General features: G+C 44.7%; 1 protein-coding gene across 1 annotated transcript in view; it reads left to right on the plus strand.

Moving 5' to 3' along the window:
- LOC147711210 (rap1 GTPase-GDP dissociation stimulator 1-like) overlaps window positions 1-21,544 on the plus strand; it is a 622,318-nt gene that overhangs the window by 505,407 nt on the left and 95,367 nt on the right. Inside the window, exon 9 of the mRNA XM_086921991.1 lies at window positions 14,121-14,255. Coding sequence (XP_086778117.1) covers window positions 14,121-14,255 — 135 coding nt within the window. The remainder of the gene's footprint in view (window positions 1-14,120; window positions 14,256-21,544) is intronic.

Here is a 21,544-nt window from a genome sequence, read left to right on the forward strand (position 1 = left end):
GTAACAGTCTACAATCACAAAAAATGGTCAAAGCAAAGATCAGGGGGTGGAGTCTGGCCGTCGGTGGATATTGCCACCTCTGTGTGAAGCTCCTCCAGCCCACAGAGAGTTTTGCCCACCTGAATGCTTGCCTCCGCCCGCCCCACCATCCCCACTGGGGTCTACTAACCATGAGGGGGTAGCATAACATGTGACCCCGCACAGTGGGTGATACCGACCCTGTGAGCCTGATGATTGTCACGCCTCGCTGAGGCCTATTCAGCAATCCACAGCCATCAGCTTGAGTGTGCGCTGCCACTCGAGGAGCCCTGCGGCCTACTGACCATGCCCACCAAACGTCAGAGGCTCTGGGGCGGCTAGCAACACATCTCCCTGCTGCACGGCCCCTGCCCCCCTCGAGGCGAGGGGGGACTACCAGGGCAGCACAGACTATGCTTGGTTTGTGAACATCTAGGTTTGTGAACATTTAAGTTCTGAATCATGATAGATTCATCTTGTGAAAAGGAATAAAATGATGAAAAGATGACTCGGTGTTTAGAACATTTTTAGGATGTAATCTAGAAAGTTACTGAGGTGAGGCTAAAAATTCCTAAAATTCTTGTCTGTTGTTACAATAAGAAGTATTACCTTAGTCCTACTATGAATGTCTAACTATAGACATTCATGCGGAACTCAGTCACATTTTACAGACAGCAGTTTCAAATTTCCTGCCACTTTTGTGTGCCACTTCACAAGATCTTGATTTTGAAAGGTTTAGCTACTTCCATTTGATGGAAGAGCATTGGCTTATAGACAGTGTTGCTGGGTAATTTGAAAACTAAAAATGAAGAAACGTCAGACTCCTCTTTGGCAGCGTGAAGACAGCTCTTTAGTGTTGTGACAGGGAGATCAACCCTCCTCACACAGGTAGGCAGCCGGTCTCAATTTGTTGTTTCAAAACTAGCTTTTATGATATGTTTTTATCGAATAAAGCTATTACTACTACTGCTTTATCATTGTGCACCTAAGACAGCTGTGTGTTCTTGATTAATTGAATCTCTTCCTCCTATTGTCTAATCAAGTTTCAATCTATTTTGAAGCACAAAATTTGTGTCGGTGAGCTATTGTGCTAAATTACTTCAAGCCTGCTAAACACAAGTTGGCCTTTAACTGCAACCCTTTCCAGTTATTTATTCTATTACAGTAGAGGCTCCTGGAGGGAGTGCTGCCTGGTGGTGACGCAGGACGGGGGAGGGCCAGGGTGGGGGGTAGTAAACTCCGGATTATGGCTTAACCAAGGTAAGTATACAAAGAAATAAATAAAATGAATTTCATTGCGTGCGCGCTGCATTGCATTTGGAGTTTTTTTGGGTGGGGTTTGATGAAACTTCTGTTCTCGTACTCTTTCTTCTAAATCATGCAGTGACAGTCTAAAGTAGTATGACTGCTTTCTTTGTAAACACAGAACCCATTTCTTGTGATCAGATAAACAGCTTTGAGATATGTCTATAAATCTGTAGTAAGTAACTCCAGCCAAGTTGAGGTATTCCAAGAGGTATTTATTGAGATGTTAAGTAATCAGGAATACGTCCAGAACAAGACCCACCAGGAGCAGCCAGCAGGCAGCTCAGCCCCATCATAACTGTGTGTTTCTTTCAACCTCCACCCAACATTCTATGATGAATCACAGTGCAGAGGCATTCCAAAGGCATTCCACTAGAAAGCATGTAGTGGATAAAGGCATGCATAGAAATATGCCATAAGTAGAATATAACATACCTCCTTTTCTTCGACAACAAAATAGAGAACATAGGAACATAGAACATGAAAGAAAGAAAAAGCGTACCAATCATTATGAGCTGACACACCCACTGGCCAGACAGATGTGACAGGAAGGAATGAACAGCAAGAAGCATAGAAACTACAGAGAATATATGAATGAAAATAGATCAGATACATTCCCACTCTGTAAACACAAGACAAAGCAAAAAGCGAAAGAACACAGAGATTAGAGAAGTGAGACAGAAAAACAAAAGGACATAAATAGGAACTGAGACAGAAAAGCAGAAGGACATAAATAGAAACTATTCTGCCCTTTGTTCCCAACGAAAACATAAACGTGGAACAGATAGGTAGCAAGACTGGAACACAAGAAAAATAAGAGCTTTCATTCTCCTCTACAGAAAATGACGAGAAAGAGAATAAAAAGAACAACCCAACAATCACTCCAGACACACCCACAGCTAAGGAGAGTATGAAAAAGGTGAAACATTGACTATATGATGGAAATTCCAAACAGAAGCAGAGGAAAGAACAAATAAAGATCTTTCATACCACCCTGTTCAACAGCATTAATAAACAAGTTGAATAGATATTGAAATATTTGGAAAAGAACCTCATAAACAACCTGTAGAAATGATTAATGAATAATGTTAAAACATTGATAGGCTGTAATAGAAATTACATCCTCAAAAACATTGAGATGGAAAATCCTCCATGTCGACAACCTCTGAAGGTCAAACATTGAAATATTGAAAGGCAGCAATAGAAATTGAAAACCTTAAAAGTCACACATTGAAAACATTAGAAAATACCTTGAACGTGACTATTTGAAAAATGTGAGTACGTCGAAAAGTACCACAATGTAATCCCAAGAAGGAACACAACTGGACTGGATGCAGATTTGATGCACATTTAAAAAAAACACATGTTCGTATACACAAACACAAATAAAAGTGAAATTGAAAACATGTGTATCTCTCTAAAAGTAAAGCTTGCAATCCTTGTAGGCAATCACCATACATTGAAATAGAATAATGTTGCACCAATTGAAAATATTGAAGAAAAAAAAAAACATAATACAAACTTTTGAAAATGTGCAACTTCGAAAATGCGAACCCTGATGGATTGCAACATTTGGGTAATAGAACACTGAGAAGAAAGTACTAAAGTACAGTATAAACCCCGTTGATGTACATTGAAGCAACAAAATGTACAAAACAGAAAACCTGGATTATACAAGTACATCGATGAATTGAAAAATCTTCGAGCATTACTGCTTAAATTACCCTAAAAGAAACATTAACCTAGTACTTCTACTTCGATATTGTTGGTAGGTAAACCACAAGTACCCAAAAAAAAAAACAGTTTCACCATGCTCTTAGGTTGTCTTAATTACGGAAGAAATCGAAGTCGAAATCCCATGTGTGCAAAAAAAAAATAATGACTACTTGAACTCAAGCTGGTGCCATGAGTCCACTGTACATCGTCATCTGAGGTAAAAGTCAAAACTTATCTGTCAAGATCTACGTTGAACGTCAGCAACACTCTGTCGTGCCGCAACTTCCCCCTCTGTGTGACGATGGAAATCCAAAATGGCGTCACGTTGGTAACGCTGAGCCGGGTGTCTCACAGCATGTCTAGGCATGCGGACGTCCACAACCAGCAAAGAATATGTCGGAACTCGAAGAAGCAGGTAGGCCTGCATGCGCTTAAACTTGACAGCGCGAGGCAAATTTGAACAGCTAAGCAGCAGTTAAACTGCCATAGATAAACAGAGCAAGTACCGCTAATGTACCAAAAAACGGGAAAGTGCTTAATAAAATAAACAGCACTGGGCATGAGTCCTCCCCTTTTGGAAATAAAGTACAGGATTACACGGTCTTGAACCACTTCCCTTTAAACTGGAAAATGAGTGGAGATTGTCCCACGGAGATTGTGTCGAGGGATAAAAGGGCTGAAATATAAATAAAATAAACTTACACGTGAACTTCATTTTGAGATGTAGAAGATGTCTTTACTGTGAATTTCCTTTTGAAATTTAGATGATGTGTTTACCCTTGTAAATAGCAGTGCCGGAAACGTGAACTTCCTTTTGAGATGTAGAAGATGTCTTTACTGTGAGTTTCCTTTTGAGATTTAGATGATGTGTTTACCCTTGTAAATAGCAGCGCCGGAAACATGAAACAGCACCCTGCAGGACCCTGAGCCATGAACTTTTGTAGAAATTGAAGAAGCACTGTAAAAACATCAGGAACAGATTTGTGCTGTCAGAACCAAGTGCGCTGTAGTTCCCTTATAGATGGACAAAATGTTCACAAGATACTCCTCTGATAGTCCATAAGCGTTTGTTGAGGCAGGAACCTTGCTAGTAGAGACTTTGTGAACATAGTGGTTTGACTCTTGAATGATGCTTGAAAGTTAAGATGACTTGGTTGTTAAGACAGCATACAAAATTAGTGTAGATCAGAGCACACTTCTTTACCAGACAGTGCAAAGGCATAGCGTCAGAAAGGAAACAGCCAGTTACCTTAATTGATGAAGTGTTGTTGTTGTGAAAACCAATTTTTAGACTTGAAGAGGAATCTGGCACAAAAAAGTTGGGGGCGACCGGTGAAATGGTCACTGGTGGGTCTCGGTGCCAGAATTAGTATTTGAAGAGATGGAGTTTGAAATAGATGAAACTTTAGAATATCTTGCCTCATTGATGAAGATTTTGATAGTTTTGGTTTCTTGAAGGTTGATTTCTTGAGCTGAACACGTGGGTAGGATCAATTCGTCGCCATCAAAATGTTGTAAATAACTCCAGCCAACATTCTATGATGAATCACAGTGCAGAGGCATTCCAAAGGCGTTCCACTAGAAAACATGAAGTGGATAAAGGCATGCATAGAAATATGCCATAAGTAGAATATAACAAAATCCTTTGGCATTACAGCCAGATTTATCAACACTTTGCACCAGTGCAAGTAAACAAAAGTGAACCAAACTGGTGCAAACTTGCGTTGTGCTGGAAAGTTGCCTAAAAATAATGCAATGCATTGTATGTGCTGCTCAGTGTTACTTTGTGCCAAGATGGCATCTCTTGAGTGGTACATGGGTGTTTCCATGTTACTTACCATGGGTATTGATGCAAAGCCTGTGTAGTAACACTCTCGGGCCAGCCAAGCAGTCATGCAGACTATGCATGTTCTCCACCCAGGCTTCATTACAGCCTGGGTGGACAACATACCCAGGCTCCCATTCCCTGGCTGAGTGCCGAGCCACAGCGCTCAGACCAATCACAACACTGCATTGCAGTGTTGTGATTGGTCATGGGAGCCTGGATGCGCTTCCTGTTCCTGGCTGTGAGAGATGCGGCAAGAAGACAGAGGAGACACGCGGCGACGACGGAGGAGAGATTCAACAAAGTGTTACGGGTTTTTTCCATTGTTTTTTACAACTCTCTTCCCCCACTACTCACCGCCCGCCACCCTGGATCTGTGCTGGCCACTACTGGCCAGCACTTGGAGAGAGAGCAGAAGCACAATATCTTAGTAGATATGATACTGTTCTCTTCTCTACCTTTTTCACAATGCAATGTAGTGACTTTGGATGTTGCGCTGCATTAAATGAAATTATTAAATTTGCCCAGACGTAGATAATAAAATATTCAGCCACAGTTTTGCATAGTGACATAGTAATTGTAAATCGCTATAATGCATCCCTCCTTGTTTTGGTCTTTAGAAAAGACAAGCACAATGTGTTGCACAGATTTTATGGTAGTTGCCCTAGTTCTGTACCTTGATGCAGGATTTCTGCTTACTGGTGCTTGTTCCTCTCCCTCTGTTGAGAATGAAGTCTATTTTTCTGGTTGCTCAAGCACATAAGACTGCACATATTAGAAGCTTCCTAAAGAGAGCGTTTGATTTTATTACATGGGCTATCTCCCCATCGTCAAATGGGGCATGAATACATGTATTGCACAGGGGCGGCTTCTCCATTGGAGCGGAAGAGTATCACCCAACTTAAGGGCCCCCCAAAGCCCCAGAGATGAAAAATAAAATGGGAATTTATTACCATTTTATTTTTCATCGTCAGTCCAGAACCGAATGTCAGGATGGTGCAGAGCCTGCAGAGTGACAGCAGGGAGGAGTGGTGGGCACAGGGCTGCCTTTGCACTGTTTAAAGTGTGCATGTCTCTTTGGCCAGCCATCTTGATACGACCAGGCAGACATATGCGCACTTTAAACCTCTCAACCCAGCTGTCTTAAGACAGCTAGGTTGAGAGAAAGTGTAGGCATCCAGTGACCTCAGGAGCGCCAGAAGAGGCCGTTCCCACCAATCAGGGCACTGCTCATATGCTGGTTAACATCCTGTGAGCAGGCCAAGATTGGTCGAGGGAGTTTGCTGGGGCCGGTACTGCAGTCCCAGCAGAAGAGGTCGGAGTGAGGAGAACGTCGTCGGACACAATCGGGTAAGTGTTTTTCTTTTTTCTTTTTTTTTGCCCACCACTCTCCCCTCAGTAGATATGAGCCGCCACTGCTATTGCACATTTATTGAAGAGACTCTTTTAGGGAAAAACAGGAATTGCCTAAAATGGAGCCCGCTCATATGACAAATATAGAATGTTGGGTATAAAAGAGGCAGTAGTCGATCCTTCGAATCTTCCGGTCTATAATTTTCCACACTCTCTCTGCTGCGAATGGGAATGCATTCCATGAATGGAGTCTGACAAGACTCCCATAAGTACAATTTCCCCTAACATCCGAGGACTGGAGGTAGAATACTAAACTATTCTGTTTCTAGAACACCAAACACCACAGCTTTTCTTTTTTACTTAATAGGTTTATTGGCATTAATTGACATTACAAGACATAAGGAATCAATCGTATCAATCAGTGCAGAGAGGTGAGTGAGAGACAAACCAAGCACCATCTCACTGCTCCCACCACACACATGCTTCTCGGTGCCTCTTGTTCTAATATGCCTTAAGCAACCAATGTGCACCAAGTGCTGCTATTCTTTCTCGTTGGGTCCTGAGTTATACCCTTGTGTTCCCACGAGCCTTCTTAAATTGTAGTATGTGTGTGCAGGCCATTGACAGTCCTCTTTGACCGGTAGATCCAGTCCCCTGTTGCTGCTAACCTCACAGTCCATTTATTAAGGGCAGGAGTATGACCGCTTCTCTGCTTTCAAGCAATCTCATATTTGGCAACCAACAAGACTATGTGCCTGAAGGTTTCTTTTTATCTATCAGTGTCAGTCCAGATGTTACATGGAGTAGAGTGAGCTTGGGATCTGCGTCCAATATCTAGCCTAACACTTCCCCAAGAGTGGTCAATACACCCTGCCAGCAGCCCCACAGCACTGGACATTACTATGTTGCTTGCAGGAAATCCCCAGGGCTACCTCCACTACACAGACAGTTAAAGGACTGAATCTTCCCAAAGTGCCAAATTTTGAGGTGGATAATGTAGACTCTGTGTTGGAACTGTTACTGAATTATTCTATGCTGAGCAGCAATGGCCACCTTCCAACAGCCATTTAAGCCACCTGCCATTCCTCACCTGTGATCACTCCCACATCTCTGTGATACGTTGACTAGAGCAAACCAAAGATGCCAGGTGCATGTATAATCAATGAACGATATAGTGACGAGATTTTCTTACATGCCATATGGCCCATTAAGATCTTGGCTTCAAGTAGGTTAAAATTGGGGTGAATAGTTCTCTCAATTAGTGGTGTAATATCTAAAGAATTGATGTTTATACACACCAAATGATTCCTGGAGACTGAGGAATGAGCTCATCTGGCTACCAGACATAACGTCCGTCACCCAACTTAGCAATTCCTATTGCGTCCCATCCATGGAAGCCCTTTGGGACAACAGTTTCATGGAGCATAGTTCTGAACCCACAATGGGAGTTTTTAGTCATCCTTTTGTGCCATCCTAAGTCTCTAAGGGCCTGATTATGAGTGTGGCGATGAGGGAGCAGGACTGCTTCACCGCCGCCCCGCACTGCCAAATCTGTGTGCGCACTGCCCGCCAGTTTATGACTTTTTTAGTCACTGGTGGATGGCTCTTTTGGCGTTCTCACTGGAGTGCCCATAAAATAGGCACTGCAATGGAAACATCAAAGGCAGTGACTGCATGGCATGGACTGGTGCAGTCCATGCCGTGCATGTACTGGGGTGCATGCTTGTGGGAACCTCAGCAGTCTCGCCAAGCATATTGCAGCCTCAAGATCGTTGCCCCACTGTCAGGGATCTCTGACGGTTGCGGCGGTGCAATAGCGGTCCGACTGCCCAACTTGTAATGGGGCGGTCAGACCGCTGTTGCAGCAGTGGCTGGACCAGTGCCGCTATGCCACTGTGAGTCTGGCAATTCATGAACTGCCAGAAATTAGGCCCAAAGTGTCTCCCACCAGAGTTCTGGGTCTTATTTTCATCACTGGGGCAGTGTTGCCTACCCTTGACAGACAGTGAGAAAGTCAACATCTCCCATTGCCCTTCTTCCGGCTGTATTGGCGGGGTCAAATTGGGCTGCATGTAGCCATTCCTTAGCCACCATTATATGTGCTATCAAGTAATATGCCAGGACATCCTCAGCCCCTATGCGCTGTCAAACAGTGATTTACTATACTTTACCATTGCTCTTCATAGGCTTTACCTTTCCAGACAGATATTTCTGATCAGCGACAGGATATGCTCCAATAAGCTACGTGGTATTTTAAATGTGTAGTTTTAAATTTGGGAAAGGATTTGAGGCAGAGAGACTATTTTAAATATAACTGCTTTACCCATGATGGCCATGGTGAGGCATGACTAAACCGTGAGGTCTCCATTTAATTTGGACACTTGAGTATATTATATTCCCACACTTCCTCACATGCAATATCTCAAATATTTAAACCCCTTGGTAGAGATCTGCAGCCCTTAGGCCCACAGCAGATCTCTAGGATATACCACCAACTTAGCAGGGTTCACCATAAGCCAGGAAAACACAGACGATCAACAAAATGCGGAGGACTCTGGCACTCGACTCCTGCGGCTCACGGAGATGCACCCACAAGTTGTCTGCATAGAGCGATGCTAGATCAGAGACCCACTCCAAACCCTTCACCAGAACACAGCTTTCTAATATTTCTATTCCTCTCATTACTAAACATTGATTGCAGTATTTTCTCTCTGTTAGTATAAAATGTTGTACCGAGACATACATAATGGTCAAGCTTTTCCTCAGCACCTTTCTATAGTCTACACAATGGATCTTGTCTACTGGAATGCTTCATATTTTTGCTAAATAATATGTCCTAAGGGCTGGAATACGTTAGCAGGATTTGCCATGTAACTAAATGAAATCTAGTCCAGCTTGAATGTATTTTCTACTATGGACTGGATGCTTCTATTTAAGTTGTGGAAGCTTTGTGTTGGACTAATTTATAATCTCATCTTTAAAACTCATGTGGCACACACAACTTCTTCAGGGGGGGGGGGGTTGTAGTTGGCAAGTTAAGCCCCTTCCTACCAAAAATGATAACTGATTTAAAGCAATTCAAGAAACTCTTGACCTACTCATTCCTAGATACAGAACCTTAAATGATCCACTTGGTGATGCAAACAAAAGCCTTGAAACCTTCAGACTTTGGCATGGACAACAAAATACTCCACTTTACAACTTTTAAATGTCTAGAGAAATTGGTTAAACTTACATTCTTGTGTTAGTCTTCATTTCCTAATTTGTAAACCTTTAGTTGCAGCTTGAGTGAGCGTTCAAAACTGCATATTTTACTGAAGAACCCCCACTTTATAGCTTCCATGAAGCAATCAAAAATATAGACTGTAAAAACCTGAAGATACAAATAAACCTCACATCTTTATGCCTCAAATAAGGGTTAATGATCCCATAATTGGTGAACATATTTGAGAGCTAGCTGACAGGCACATTCACATTAAAATCATCTCTTATGAAAACATTGTCAAAGTCTATAGGTCGGGTTTGCAATTCATATTATTATTACTATTAAATGTTAGAACTGCAGTATAGTTGGGGAAACATAAAAGTACCCCTTTCGTATTTTAATAATGTACATAATATATTGGAGTAGACATAAAAATGGAGAAATATTTTGGGGGGAATAAATGGTTCCCTGTTTTTCAGCTCTCCTGTCTAATTATCATTTCTTTTTATTCTGTGCTCTCCTGCTGTTTGACATTGTGCAGTCTCCCCTCACCCAGCTCCATCTAAAGACATACCTCACAGTGGTTATCCAAAGTTGCAACACTTGACAAAAAATACTGCTGTTATTAGGTTACTTATGTGGCTAGTCCACTAAAGCGCCACCAGCAGGTGTTTAAATTGCCTCGCTTCACCAAAAAAGTGGGTCTGATCCAGTCATGCCCAACTGTGGGGAGGAATCTATACTACATAACACAAAAATGTAAGCACCACATGGTCATCAATATATAACCACTTTTTTAACACAACATCTACACGAATCCAGGGGCATATTACCAAGTAATAGCGATAATTATCGCTATTGCTTGGTTAGCGGGAAAAAAATATCGCCGAGCACCGAGGATTTTTACCGCTGAGATACCTTGATACTATCAAGGTTTATCTCAAAAGCGGTAAAAATCCTGCAAAATGCATGAATATCGCTGAAAAATCAGCGATATTCATGCATTATCGTGACAATGCTCTTAGCCATGCATTAGCGGGAAAAAGTCCCGCTAATGCGGCGATAATGCCCTTGGTAATATGCCCCATAGTGTGTTAAAGAATTAATCTCATATTTATTTTATGCAATTATTTTTATCAATAAAGAATTTCATAAATGTTTGGTCTTTTCTTCTACAATACATATTACAATTAACACCATATACAACATGTAATTCAATAAACAAAAGGCAATGCTACATGGACACATTCATTAAAGAAAACCATGAAGAAATGTTAGACAAGATCCAGAGTCCCATGAACAGCTTGAGAGTATGTGATGTCCAAAATATTTTCACCTCACAACAACTAATGTATTCCACTCTGGGGACGAAGACACGTTTCTGTGATTCCCTCTCTCTTTTTTTCCATAACCTGCCATTTATTTTTACAGTCACTCTTGATACTTATTTAAGGGTACTCTTCGTTTTTTTCCTTATTGGTTCGATTGCTCACCATAGGTGATGCAACTGATCATGCCAGTAGTGCGATTCGTTGTGTTTTCTCTCTCCTGTTATATATAGAATTAAGTGATGATTGTCTGTATGTCACACGGTGTTACCACATATAAATTGGGGACCGCCGATGTGAAACTCCACCAGTGTCTACATGCCGCAACCTGCATTTGCGAAGCATTGCTGACCCGGTAAGATTGGAGGGAAATAGCATAATGTAATGTAATGTAAAATGGATTTGTAGAGCACTTCTTGTCACCCGTGAGGGTATTCAGGCACTACTGACAATGTCGCTAGACACGTATAACAAGTTATTACCCAATTCACTGGTTCTTGCTCTCTCAACTTTGGAAGCAAACATATATGCACAAACACTCAGTGATTCAAATACTTGTGTTTCAGGTGATGTACAGCTATTTTCTATGAAGCTATTATTCAATTAAGTGATCTTACCTTACACTCTACATGTGTTAGGTTGTACTTTTCTATACTATTATATTTAATTCTATTCAATTATTTGTTACATTTACATAATTCATATTGTGCTATGCATTGCTGTGTTAAGACCATGCTACATGCCATTCTGTCCTAGGATATATGTTATGCTTTAGTGTGTTGAGTTATGTTGTATCCTTCTATGTTATTTTAGGATGTGCTATTTTAAAGCTTGCACTACTGCATGCTTTGCACTACTGTATTTTGCGTTATGTTGTACTATGCTTTGCTATGCTATCTTACAGAATGCTATTAGATTGTGTCATGATGTGCAATGCTGTATTGTGTGTCATGTTGTGCTGTGTTATCTTAGGATAACTTGTGTTATGTTGTGTCAGCCAAGTAAATACATCAAAGAGTGGCTTTGCTTCAAGAGCTTTCCATAATTATAAGCTGCAGTCATATCACATCCTCAGTCTAAAAGGAGGAGCATTTGATGCCCCCTCTAACAAAAGAATTGATTGATATTCGCTCCCAGAAAATGAAATACCATGGACATGATGAACATCCTATTCAAGTAGTGGAAAAGCATGAACCACATGAGAGCCGGTGGCTGAAGGGGACTGTTCAAAACAAGTTGGCCTTATTTCTGAGGCCCTCGTGCCACTGTTGCATCACTTTTTGTGACTGTGCCATATTTACAAAGTGAATCTAGGCAGATGCGTCACTTTGTAAACCCTGCCATACATTATACCTCTGACAGGTAAAATGTATGCAGGATGGGCATTCCGGCACAGAAAAGGTTCCCGAAAGTGTTGAAATGAAATCTATGAGATTTCTCTTTAACACTTCTACGGCCTCACTGCATCAAATCCATACGCCTGCTTGAAGCAGGCATAAGTGGTGATGCAGGCCTTTGCCAGACACACTCCAGCAATGCGCTATTTTTGCACCAACAGATACGTCAGGATTCCTGACGTATCTTTCAACCCCTGCGACATGGAGCGCCGTACAGTAAATACGCCACTTTCATGTGTCGCAAGGAGGTGGCACTGAAAAGTGTCACATCGCTGTTTTATCACAGCGATGCGACAATTTTCATAAATGAGGTACGTTCGCTCTAATAACATCTTACTGTACTTTAATAAAGAAGGGGTAACATTAGGTTTGTTTCTTGAGAACCAAAGATGTCTATAGCTAGACCTAAAAATTGAGCAGGGTTTCAAATGAGCACTCCATCAATATGGAAAATCAAATGCTATGATTGAATTGACAGCTTTCAGTTTTTTACCAATGCAATTTTCTTTTGATGAGGTATTGTTATCCTTAGTCACGCCATGGTCTATTTTGTTTTCCTTTTTATGTATTACATTTCTGAATGTATATTGTATTTCATTTATTCCAATTGAATGGACTGCCTCTAACCATCCGTAAGCTCTTAGACAAAGATGACAGATCTATTGGGTAATCAGAGATTTAGTGGTAGGCCCCGGGCTCATGAAGTCAGGTGGGCCTTTCAAGTGACTGCACTGGCACTGTGCCTTTCAGAGGCACCATCCTGATGGGAATTCTCATTCTTTTACTGCCCTGTATCTTTATGGCGTTGTTGCAGGTGCTTAGCTATCATTGATACAGCACAGGGGTGGATTGGAAAGGCGGGCAGTTGGGCATTGGGCGAAATGCCGGTGCCTGAGGGTCACCTGGGGGAGGCTCAGAGACGTAATTTCTTCCCCAGTCCCTGCCAGGCCACTCTAATGTGGTGCCAGCATCAAGGGCACTCCCCTGCCATGCTGTAAACTGAAGCTGGGGTCCCGGTGTTGCTTTGGCCTTTGGGGTATGCACACCCCAGCGCCCTGCCTCGTGTGACCTGCCATGCCAGAAGCAATGTTTCCCCCCCCCCCCGCTGGGCCATAGCGTTTAGGCCATGATGGGTGTGGAGAGGGCGGTAGTATGCAGGGGCTTTGCTGGGGGAGGCAGGTGATTTTGCACCATTTGACCATTCTCACCTAAGTGCTGACCCCTCCCCTCCAGGTCATCGCCCTGGGGCTACAGTCAGCTAGGGAGCAGGCGAGTAGGAGAAGTGGCCTCTTAGGGGCCAGGTGTTGTCACGTCTGCCCCAGCGTCTTTTAGGCCTTGTTGGGGAGAGGGGGATTGCATAAAATTGGATGTGGCATTGTGGCTAGAGCTGTCAACGTTGGAACCAGGTTCGAGTCCCAGCGTCACTCAACAATCTGTGATTCTGAGCAAAGCACTTATTCTCCATACCTAAAATAGGAATCGATTGTGTAAGGTAAGTGATGCTCGTGTACATTGCTCTAATGCCTTAGGACCGAGTTCACACTATAAAAAAATAAAATAATTAATTTACAAAAAATAACTGGCCAGATTCCAATGAGACTAACAGATGGTGATCCATGAAAGGGGCCATCTGTGAATGTTGGCCACTTTTTGGGGAGTGCCCTGGCCTAATTGTGATCCCAATCCGACCCTGATACAGCAGGTGGGTGGGGCCAAGTCCCAGTGGCATCATAGGCCCACTGTCCCCCAATTGCTACCCAACCTGGTGGGCAGTGGCATTTTCCTTGCTTCGGTCAGGGTGTATGTCACTGCATTGATGGGCAGTGTTGTTCATTGTTGGATGTTGGTTGTTACCTTTCCTGACCCTGGCAGTTAACGCACAAAGCTGACGACAACTTTCCCTCAAGACTGTGAAGGCACGGGTTGCTAGGACTGAGTGTCCTTCATTCTGATTTTCTGATCCCTTTCTGCAGACAGCAACTGTGGCCGGATGGTGGAGCTTGGCGTGGTGCATCAACTCCTGGACTTGCTGGAGCAGCACGTGGAAAATGGAGATGTCTCGGTACAGCACGCTGCCCTGAGTGCACTGCGGAACCTCGCGATCCCAGGTACGTGCACTTGTGACCAATGAATGTTAAGCAAATTATAGAGTGTAGTTCTTAGTGCACAATGTCTTGGTACGGCATGCTGCGCTGAGTGTCCGGTGGAAATATGCCGTCCCAGGTATGTGCACCCCTGACCAATGAACATTAAGCAAATGCTAGAGGGTGGTGCTTAGTGCACGACGTCTCGGTACAGCATGCTGTGCTGAGTGCACTGCGGAACCGCACCGTCCCAGGACAAGCACCCGTGACCAATGAACGTTAAGCAAATGCTAGAGGGTGGTGCTTAGTGCACGACGTCTCGGTACAGCATGCTGTGCTGAGTGCACTGCGGAACCGCACAGTCCCAGGACAAGCACCCGTGACCAATGAACGTTAAGCAAATGCTAGAGGGTGGTGCTTAGTGCACGACGTCTCGGTACAGCATGCTATGCTGAGTGCACTGCGGAACCGCACCGTCCCAGGACAAGCACCCGTGACCAATGAACGTTAAGCAAATGCTGCAGGGAGGTTCTCAGTACACTTGGGAAATATATCCCTTTCACTGGACTCACCTTTCTCTTGTTTGGTATTGCCAACTGAAGGGGGCACAGAGGCCTCTTAAGTGTTTGTTAGAGAACTCCACCTCTGCCTCTGGGTTTTCTTTCTGCTCTAAACTTGATTACCTCACCATGCCACTCCTTTGTTAGGTCTGGCATGAATCAAGACCTTTTGATTTTACTAAAATGATATATTAGGTCTGGCTAGACAAGACCTTTTGATTTTAAAATGATCTACATAATATTCACATAGGAACTTTCAGCAGGCTATCTTCATTTATTGGTCGGTTGCTTTGTCATTCACATTTTTATTGCGCCCTCTGTAGCATGGGGCATTGGGTCTAGCCACTTCTCCCACTAGCTAACAACCCTGTGAGTGGCAGCATTCATCTTTTTCAGAAGGAGCACACAGTAGTTCCTTTCAGCATCAGGGACTGCAGTGGTAAATGGTTGCTTTTTGAAACCAAAAATATTGTTTTGCTTGTAAACAAGGTTCTTGGGGGATATATTGATCCTTTAGCTCCCATAGCAATAACGTTTTACAAAAATCGTGGCAAAAGGAAACAGGCACTCACCAAGCCAAAAAGCTTGCAACCAACGCCAGACCTGCTTGCTTTGCAAATGCTTGTTCATACTGTGGCTATGTCGGTGGTGTTGTGGGCCTCTGAAGTGAACACCAACACCAGGTGCCTTTATTGGCACAACCGCAGTGTTTAAGGCAGAAAGGTTACACCAGCTAGCTGCATTAAACTACCACTCAAAACGCTTTGGAGTACAGCCTGTGAAATGTGGCGCCTGTGTGCAGAATGAAGTGGCAGAGCTCACAAACGGTGACTTTTACTTCATCTTCCGCGCCCTTAGTAGTGATGGCGTACCAGTGGTCGAAGTGGGAAAGAAAAAGTAGGGGAACTGTGGGTGGAGAATCAGGGGGGCGGGAATAACCGAAGATTGAATCAGTGGGCGGAGTCAGGGGTGTGGCTAGAAATAGCAAAACATACCAATTTTTTGAACGTTTAGCATTTCACTGACCAGTTACAGCTTATAACGTTATTTAATTAAAACAATAGATAAACATGTTTATTTGAGGTTTATTCAGGAAAAGCAAACACTCATAGGGAATACAGGTTTATGTAAAGCGTGTGAAATGTAAGCAGGAACAACATGTTACCTTAATGCTTTTACTCTCATTGTTCAGAAATCCATGATTATTTTTTGTCTTGTAGGGACTCTTCAGGAGAATAAAGACTCACTCAAACCCACAAAGGCTCCCTCATTTTCATGTCAGCCAGCTAGCTGCTCACTCATAATATAGCAAAAAGAACAACTGGTGGACAGAATGCAGAACAATGTCATACATTCACCCCAGTACAGAGATCTGGGCCTAAATCCATTGTTATTTTGCTCACCATGCCATTCCAGTTTGGAGGCAGCCATATGCAAATCAATCTTGATCCTGCACCCAATGGGAACAGTCCAGCCTGAACTGCCAGGCCAGGTCCTCCCTGGACTAGAAACAAGCATCCTAGACCGGTTTCGGGCTTTCAGCCCTCATCAGCCAGGATAGCTTGATTCCAATAGCATGGAGAGCACAGGACTCATGTCTGAGCATACCTGTCCCACTCGGGGTGACAAATGCAAAAAGAACAATTGATGGACAGAATGCAGAACAATGTCACACATTCACCTCAGTACAGAGATCTAGGCCTAAATCCATAGTTTTTTTGCTCACCATGCCATTCCAGTTTGGACCCAGCCATATGCAAATCAGTCTTCATGCTGCTCCCAATGGGAACAGTCTAGCCCGAACTGCCAGGTCCTTTGTATTTAAGAGTCTTTTCATTCGGGAAGTGAACACAAAGCATTACCCACAGAACTATGCACATAACATATTGCTCTTTGATATGCATGGTACATGTTCTTTGCAGCAGGCATATTACCCCATTGCGCTACTTTAGATGAGTAAAACAGCCACTAGACAAAACATGCTCCCATCTCTCTCCAGCAGGTACATTGATCACCAACGCTCACTGCTCCCCCCGTTCACTGCTCCTGCCCCGTTCACTGCTCCTGCCCCGTTCACTGCTCCTGCCCGTTCACTGCTCCTGCCCCGTTCACTGCTCCTGCCCTGTTCACCGCTCCTGCCCAGTTACCACTCCTGCTCATGCCTAATCACCGCTCCTGCCCCGTCACCCCTCCTGCCTCGTCACCCCTCCTGCCCCGTCACCTCTCCTGCCCATCACCTCTCCTGCCCATCACATCACCTACCTGTCATGTCACCTGCCCGTCACTTCTTGTGCTGGGTCACCTCTCCTGTCCTGTTGCCTCTCCTTCCAAGTCACCTCTCCTGCCCCGTCGCCTCTCCTGCCCATCACTTCTCCTGCCCTGTTTACTGCCCCTGCCCCGTTCACCGCTCCTGCCCCGTTCACCGCTCCTGCTTCGTTCACCGCTCCTGTCCCGTTCACCGCTCCTGCCCCGTTTACTGCTCCTGTCCCGTTCACCGCTCCTGCCCCGTCACCTCTCCTGCCCCATCACCACTCCTGCCCGTCACCTCCCCTGTCCCATGACCTCTCCTGCCCTGTCATCTCTCCTGCTCTGTCACTTCTCCTGCCCTTTCTCCTGCCCGGTCACCTTTCCTGCCCAGTCACCTTTCCTGCCCAGTTACCTCTCCTGCCCAGTTACCTCTCCTGCCCAGTCATCTCTTTTTCATGTTGCCTCTCCTGCTCTGTCACTGCTCCTGGCCCGTCACATTTCCTACCCCATCACTTTTCCTGCCCCGTCACAGCTCCTGCCCATTCACTGCTCCTGTCCGGTCAGCACTCCTGCTCGATCACCGCTACAGCCACATCACTTCTCCTGTCCCATCACTTCTCCTGCCCTGTTCACTGCTCTTATCCGTTCACTGCCCCTATCAGTTCACTGCTCTTGCCGGTTACCGCTCCTGCCCATTCCTTAGCACCGCTCCTGCCCCTTCACTCCCCTGCCCCATCACTTCTCCTGTCCCATCACCTCTCCTTTCCTGTCACCTCTCCTGTCCCGCATCTGAAGCACATGTTCCCAAGTGCTGTGCAGCCTAAAAGCCGTCTGTTCCCATTCACAATATTTATAGTGCCTCACTGTAGCGAGGATGTTATATCTGGGGATTCTTTGGAAGATTAGGATTTTGGGCCTGCATACTGTGTGTCTGATATAATTGCACGTAGACCAGAGAATAGCGCGCAGCCCTACTGAGCTACCCATAGACCAGAGAATAGCGCGCAGCCCTAATGAGCTGCCTATAGACCAGAGAATAGCGCGCAGCCCTACTGAGCTACCCATAGACCAGAGAATAGCGCGCAGCCCTACTGAGCTGCCCATAGACCAGAGAATAGCGCATAGCCCTACTGAGCTGCCCATAGACCAGAGAATAGCGCGCAGCCCTACTGAGCTGCCCATAGGCTCCTGGAAGTACAACCTTGTTTACTTATGTTTGACTCAGTTATTTAGTTGGCAGTCAGCAGATCAGTGACTCAATGCATTCAACGCAAATGTGCCTCGTCAGGGCGGCAGCATTCTCGGAGCCAGCTGTTCTTGAACAGGTAACTTTGGATATTGTACCAGAGTGGTTTCATTTTACAAGGAAACCCCCAGGGCTCTGCTAATGGCGGAAAAGCGGACTTTGCCATTTCACTGTAAACGCCCAATGATGTGTAAACTCCCTGCTGATGTGTAAACTCTCCGTGCACTAAAGATATCTCTGTCACCCTTTAACCACACTCCCCGCTGGCCCAAGGGCTTCCTAGAAAGGCATCTACCAGGCGCATTGTCATTCGAAAGGAGATAATCGACCTCAATCAGAATGACAATGGGCCACCCTCGGTCTGTGCGCGCTCAGGGAGGAGCTGCTGCAGCCTCTGGAGCTCAACAGAGAAGTGCGAGCAGCCCCTGGAAGGTGAAAGGAAAAGTTTTTGTTTGCCGTCCCGGGACGATATTTTGTCAGAAAGAAGTAGGGGAACGGACTGAAATATTTTTTAGAAGTAGGGGCACGCCGTGCCCTTCCGTCCCCGTCCACTTCTACCACTGTGGCGAACAAGACAGAAACTCTAAAAGGTCGTGGAGGGGGCTTCCCCCAATGAACCAACCGTTGTTGTTTAGTTTTTCTTTTCTGTTTGTGTACGTTTTGAGTATATTAATTTTGTAAGTAATTTTCTTCATGTTTCTGTATATTTTAAAAGTTTTGACACAATAGGAGTGTTCATCAGGCTACAGAATATCGAGTGCACACACATTCACGAGAAATATATTTTTGGGGAGTCCGTTTTGTAAATGTATGTTTGTTTCTTCTCGTTTCTGTATTTTCTAAACGTGTTCACCAGGCTACAGTATCTCTGAGTGCACATATCCACACAATAAGTCCATTTCTTGCATGAAGTCCAAACACACCACAACACATCAATGGCCGCATGTTACTAGGTGTTAAGTGACTTGTGTGCCACTCTATTGGGTTAGAGTGCAGCAAATTAAACCACCTCGCAATGAAATAGATGGGTTATAAAAGATCCAAGATTTTGACAAGTGAGTGTGACCTGAAGTTATTATTATGTTTCTTATATAGCGCCAGAATCGACCCCTGAAGGGGTATCTCCGCGCTTGCTTTGGGAACCCGTCCTGGCTTTTAATTTTATTTAATTTGCGTGTTTATATAGCGCTAGAATCACTCCCGGGGGAGTATCTCCGCGCTTCGAAACCCTTCCTGGCTTCCCTGAGAGATGGTCCCTTAATGGGTATCTCCAGGGTGAGACCAGACATCCCCGGCGGGGCCGTTAGTGAAGATGAGGCAAGCTAATGCCCAGAGTTGCCGAGTGTGATCACTGATCAGAGTGGGCACCGAGGCGAGAGAATTATCGAGTCCGCTGACCCGGGTCCAGAAACCTGCCGCGCATCGAACCCTGGTCCCGGGCCGTCCTCTGCTCTCGGGTCTGCCGCCTCTAACCAGTGAGCCACACTACCTCACTGTGAGATAGCCCCTACAGGGCATCCCCAAGGTGAAAGCCAGGCATCCCGCCGCAGGGGGCCGTTGTGGAGATTAAGCAAGCTTAATGCCCAGAGTTGCAAAGTGTGAGCCCATGATTAGGTCAGGCACCGAAGCGAGAATTATCGAGTCCGTGGACATTTGAGCTCAAGAACCTGCTGTGTCGGGAATCGAACCCTGGTCCCCGGTCTGACCTCTGCTTCAGGGTCTGCCTGCTCCAACCAGTGAGCCACACTTCTCCTTACACTGCCCAGTTACAAAGGTTTCATCAGTGGCCATTATAATTTTGCTCCTCCTGTTTGACATTTGTTCCCTAGCACCGAATTTTAAAGATTCAATGCATCCCATGAATCTTTCCATAATGCTTTGGAATAGTTTTGGGAGAAGCATTCTGCAAAGCGTAAAAAGTGTAAAATCCTCCCGAAAGTAATGGTGTCCATGGAATTGATTCACCGCGGGTTTTTCGTAGCTGGTCCACCTCTGCTAAATTTCGGCATTCTGTTGTTTTGGGGCTTTATGTTAAGCATTTTATAATTTCATATTCGTTTGTGTGGTTCACAAACCACAACAAAAAGACAAAGTTAACAAAATCTCATGTTCCTGTCATTTTTTGGGTGTCTTTTTCTTCTGCTTTGTGGATGATAAATTCACAGAGGCGTAGGAAGGGGGGAAGGGTGACTGAGATTGGGGGCAGCCCCCCCCCCTCAAACACACAGGGATCGGATGGTCTAAGGTCTAGCTGCGCCACTGTTCCCCAAACCAAAGTGGTTTCGATACTGCGCTCCTCAAAACAAAAGAAAAATTGCTCAAGCTTATTTTACAAGTCATGTCAATTTTGGGTGCTGTCAGGCGTATACACAACTATACAACTAGGAGCATATTTGCTAACATTTCACACAGCGCAGCAAGCGAAGTTGCATATTTTCGAAGAAGCAGCCCAGTTCTGTTCGCTCCCAGCACTGATGTGCTTGAGGGTGCCTTGCTCCAACACAGACACCCTTGCATCATGTCATGCAGCATATATCCAAAGAGGAAAAAAACGAAAGAAATCAAGATATTTCTCCTTAGTACACCATCTTCAGACACTCGCGCCATTTTAACGCAAACCCATATTTGCAAGTCTATTTACATATGGGTTTGTGTTAAAATACATGGATGGATACACAGGAACACTCACGCACCTCCCATTTAAAGCCTACAGTAGCAAGGTAAGGCAAGGCAGCAGTATGCGCTACATTTTTTTTTTTACAAAACCACGTAAAGACATGCAAATCAGTATTTGTGTGGCTTTGTAAAAACCAAAATAGATTTTGCATCTGGATGTGCCAGAAAAGTGATTCAACCCCCAACCCCCAACCCCCTGGTTTGGAGAAGACCTCAGATTTGAGAACCATATCAAGAAGCTGTCAGGGACCTGTTTTGCTACGCTAAGGGCTTTAAGAAAATTCTTCCCTCTGCTGCCCAGAGAAGCTAGGGAATCGGTTGCGCGTGCCCTCATCTTGTCCAGATTGGACTATGCTAATGCTTTGTTTTGTGGTATCCCGGCGTATCTAGTCAAACGACTGCAGGTTGTCCAGAACGCCGCGGTCCGCCTTTTGTTTAGCATTCCGAAATGGCAGAGTGTTCGGTCACACATGCGCGCACTTCACTGGCTTCCTGTAGCTCAGAGAATTATGTTCAAATCTCTCGTGCTGTCATTTAGAGCTGTCCACGAGCTTGGCCCCGGCTACCTGAGGAAGCGCTTCTCT

Source organism: Lissotriton vulgaris, chromosome 5 (genome assembly GCF_964263255.1).
Source record: "Lissotriton vulgaris chromosome 5, aLisVul1.2, whole genome shotgun sequence".
NCBI classification, from domain to species: Eukaryota; Metazoa; Chordata; class Amphibia; order Caudata; family Salamandridae; genus Lissotriton; species Lissotriton vulgaris.